The 4,241-nt window shown below is 43.5% G+C and overlaps 1 protein-coding gene across 1 annotated transcript in view; it reads left to right on the top strand.

Annotated features, from left to right (window-relative positions):
* Positions 1–4,241, top strand: part of KALRN (kalirin, RhoGEF kinase) — a 721,807-nt gene that overhangs the window by 438,947 nt on the left and 278,619 nt on the right. Inside the window, exons 27-28 of the mRNA XM_019522566.1 lie at positions 276–368; positions 2,731–2,842. Of these exons, the coding sequence (XP_019378111.1) occupies positions 276–368; positions 2,731–2,842 (205 nt within the window). The remainder of the gene's footprint in view (positions 1–275; positions 369–2,730; positions 2,843–4,241) is intronic.

The raw sequence follows: 4,241 nt of genomic DNA, 5'->3' as shown, positions 1-4,241 counted from the left end.
CATTGAAGGCAAAACTATATCATTTACATGACAGAGTCCTTGCTGGAGGGGTTGCCCAGTTCTGCCTACCTAAACGATGGGAGGAGAACTCGGCAGTTTATTGCTGCCCTTTGCCAAACCACATTATTTGTGCATGAACCTAAGAAAGAAGCTAAATTAAGGACCTGCATTAAAATTGGTTCTGGTTAGTTCTGCCAAGGATTGGGTGAAATCAGGGATCAGGTTGCTTTTTTTCTGTGTGTATGTGTTTAATCGTATCTTGTTGTCTCTTGTAGGAAATTCAGCAAAGACATGGTCTAGCCAACTCCATCTCCTCGTATTTAATCAAGCCTGTCCAGAGGATCACCAAATACCAGCTTTTACTGAAGGTGAGGCAATGACCTATTCTGAGAAGCCAAATAGTCCAGATGGGGTCACAGAGAAATGCAGCAACTTGTGTAGGAAGCAGGGCCGAGCAGCTACGGCTGGGCTGCTTCTCCCCTTCTCCAGTCTGCAACTGAAGGCCGTCTCCATGTTCAGACGACCAAGGGACACAAGGGAGAAGTGGCAGGAGAAGGGGACTATTCACCTGATTTTGAACCCTCAGTGAAGGTGATGGGAAGACTCCAGTTGACTTTAGCCATTGGCTCAAGCGGAGGCTGGGTGCAGAAATCAGGAGGGATTTGATGGTAGAGAGTAACCGGGATGGAGAAATGACAGAGAAAACACTAATATAAAAATAAATTGAGGGAGAAAAGCTGATTTTGGAAGAGACAAATATCTTGCAGAAAGAGTGAAGATACGAAGTGGAAAAGAAAACGCAAGGGTGGGAAAACCCTGTGAAGAAGTCAGATTGTAATCTGCAAAGCACTGGAGAAAAGATGTGTTGAGTTGGAAAAGAGAGAGAGATTGAGTCTCTACTATGAATGAATGTCGAGCACCTGGGAAGTGAGTGCTTTGAAGAGGAAAGGGAATGAAGAGGGGAGAGCCAAGGGAGAGAAAATTGTTTTCTTTTATATTTGCTTTGCTTTTTGCAACATTTTGGTGGAAAATGGAAAGTTCAGATGTTTTAAGGAATACCAAACATCTGTCTCTTATCCTGGCTCTGGGCAGAGACCCCTTCTAGCATCTGCCTCCTTTTGGAAGCTGTGCATCAGCCTCAATTTTTTTGGAAAAAGCTGGCAGCTGTCTTAGGAGAATATGGTCACATACCAATAAAAAGCCTTTGGGATTTGAATGTGGAAACGCAATGGAAAGTTTCCATTACTTGTGAAATGAGCTTAGGTTGGGCAAATCTTTTGCAAAAACACTGACTTGTGTGCCTAACTTGTCTAGATGTTATCTGAAACAAGAGATTGTGCTATGTATAACTCTAATTCAGATAGTCTGTAAGGTGCCAAGACACCTTACCTTCAGACAAAAAACAGCTGGAAGAACCTCTCTGGTAGTAAGCAAACAACTGCAGCCTTATGGCCATGAATGAATTTAAGCCGTTCTGGCACTGCCTGAGAACTACATTTGGAAGTGTTGCAGCATCATTTGCCATGCACACTCCACGTGCATTATCCTTCAAATCGCTGATGCAATGTAGCCACTCCAGGGACAGATCCAGGATTTGGCAAAGAGTGTGCTGCAAGGGTAGCTGCATATTAGATCCCAGCTCCTTCCCCACTAGTTGCAGCAGAGCATGCCAGAGGACCCCCTGCAGACTTTTTCAGAGTCCCCAAAGCAAGTAAGAATCCCCTCTGCTCAAAGGCACACTGCTGGCACTGAGCCTAGCCCCCTTGCAGCCTGGATGGATCTGGCAGGAGCAGCTTTGAAGCTTCCCCTGCCCCCAGGACAGTGAAGAAAGCATCAGCAGCAGGCAGGGGAGAAGGGAAAGGGGAAGAAAGGGAATTTTTGTGTGGTTTGGGGATTTTATGAAAGTCCCCAGAGGCTCCTGCAGCATAGTCCAGATCAAAAGTGGGTGTATATGCCCCCCACTCCCTCTGTATCCAACCCTGAGCCACTTCTAACAGAGCAGGGTTCTTGGTTTGCAACACATGCCACACTGAGACGGCTTTTTCTGGGTGTAGTATGCATGGAGCAGCCATGGTGAGCTTCACTCCCATGTTTCCTCATCTGATCCTCAGGTAGCATACACAACTGTGGAGTATGTGCAGGTGTGGAAATACTGGTAGATTATCCCTGCAAAGCTGTGGCATAGTGGACACAGGTGTGCTGGGAAGCCTGGGCTTTGCACCTGTATAATAAAACCACTTCCCACAAGCAAAAGAAATGATATGAGTAACAGAGAAACTATACCAATTATAGCAGTGTTGCTGGTATGACTTTTGATTGGGCTCTTCTGTTGATGTAGGCACACACCTCTTCATTCTCCTGCTTGGCCTATTCTGCTGGCTAAAGCTTGTAGTGTGGACACAGCCTTAATTAAACCAGTTTAGTTAAATCAGCTTAGCTAAACCTCTGTGTGCACACTCTTATTTGATTTCAGAGAGGTTAATTGTCTTGTACTTTTAATGTTTCTTGTGAGTTTCCACCAGGTTTATATCAATTTCTGAATGCCCACATAACCATTCGTAATAGCTCTAAGGACATTAATTTGAAATCCCTTCTTTAGTGGAAGTTGTTAAACCTCTGCAAGGAGACCAGGCTTTAGGCGTGGAAATGCAACCTGAATCTAAGAAGTGAGAATGTGCAACCTCCTGCATGGAGCTTATTTGTATATATTCTGGTTTTTTTTTTCCTCAGGAGCTGTTAACATGCTGTGAAGAAGGCAAAGGGGAACTCAAAGATGGCCTAGAAGTAATGCTTAGCGTCCCTAAGAAAGCCAATGATGCCATGCATGTCAGCATGCTGGAAGGTAGCTGACTCCGGCAGTTCCAAGGGGGGAAGCTGTGCATGAACGAATCCCGAATGTCTTGGGCAGAGGTCCTGGTTCAGAGTTTGCAGTGACAGGCTTTTGACGGCTGACTGGTCCTTTGGGTCTCTGCTGCATCCCAGCTCCTTGGGAGATTTCTCTGAAAGGCTTGTCAGGGCAAGAGCTGATCCAGATATTTCAGTGAAGCTTTTTCCTTGCCACAAATTCCCACTCACTGGAAGCAAAAGTGTTCTCCTAAAAGATATTGTGGATGAGTTTTACAATTGTTTAAATGTCCTATTTTAACACTTTCCAAATGAAAAGTTTGGGGAAGGGGGTTTGAACCAAAGCAATTTTCTTTTCTTTTCTTTTCTTTTCTTTTCTTTTCTTTTTTACAAAAAGAATATTTATATTAAAGAATACATTGCAAAAGAAAGGTCAACATGAAAACAGTGTTTCAAAATTACAAAAATGAAACATCTTAATTGGCCCAAATGATTTTTTTTTTTTTTTTTGGTTCATGAAAATTTGCAAGACTGTGAATTTTCTCTCTGATTCTGGACAGGACTATTTTTTGATAGTTTCAAAATTGTCCCAGAATGGCAAAATCATTTCCCTTCCAGATCTAGGCAGAACTGACAAAGAAGAAGGGTACTGAAACAAAAGATACAAGGACTGTGCCACTTCGAGCTCTAAAGTGTGCCATGCCTGGGTGGTTGAAAATAACCAGTTGGCACACTGGTCTGAAGAAGTGAGAACACCTTGAAATCTCCCTGGTTTGACAGTAAAATCTAAGCCAAACTTTTCTGAGAAGCTTTAAGGCTTGAATGTTTATCAGGGCCTGGACTAATGAACCCATGCTCTGGTGTAACTTCTATCCATTTGTGTACTGAACTAGATTACACCGGGGTAGGAACAAACAGACATGAAATTATCCCAGTAGCTATTACGTAGTACATGGCTATGATGGTACCTTGCCACTAAGTAGAGGGGGGCAAATTGGAGCCTGTTTACATACCTAGCCAGACAGAAACTAAACCAGTATAGCTTATACCAATAGTGTTTTGTCCTGGTTCTTTCAAGGGTAATACCTGACCAGGTAAGGCAGAGTTATCTTAGTTTAACAATTTGCCTGCTCTTTTATACTAGTGCAATTCCCACTACACCCATGTTAATATTGCTTCTGTCCATACTCTCATTCTGGTGCCTAGCAAAAACAAAATTGCCCAAATATTGTGTTTGCTTGCAAAACCATATGCACCTTTTCCCCAAAAGTCAGCTGTCCAAAATTGGGGTGTGTACCTGTCACTGGAACGGAAGCATGAAGATGCTGTTTTGCAAGATGTCTTCCAGCTCCTCTCTCAACAAGCCAGCAAGGAGGGTGGAGTCCAGTGTCAAGCCT

Source organism: Gavialis gangeticus, unplaced genomic scaffold (genome assembly GCF_001723915.1).
Source record: "Gavialis gangeticus isolate Ggan-Ray unplaced genomic scaffold, GavGan_comp1, whole genome shotgun sequence".
Taxonomy (NCBI): Eukaryota; Metazoa; Chordata; order Crocodylia; family Gavialidae; genus Gavialis; species Gavialis gangeticus.
Note: the sequence above shows the minus strand (reverse complement) of the source record. Positions and strands in the feature narration are given on the sequence as shown.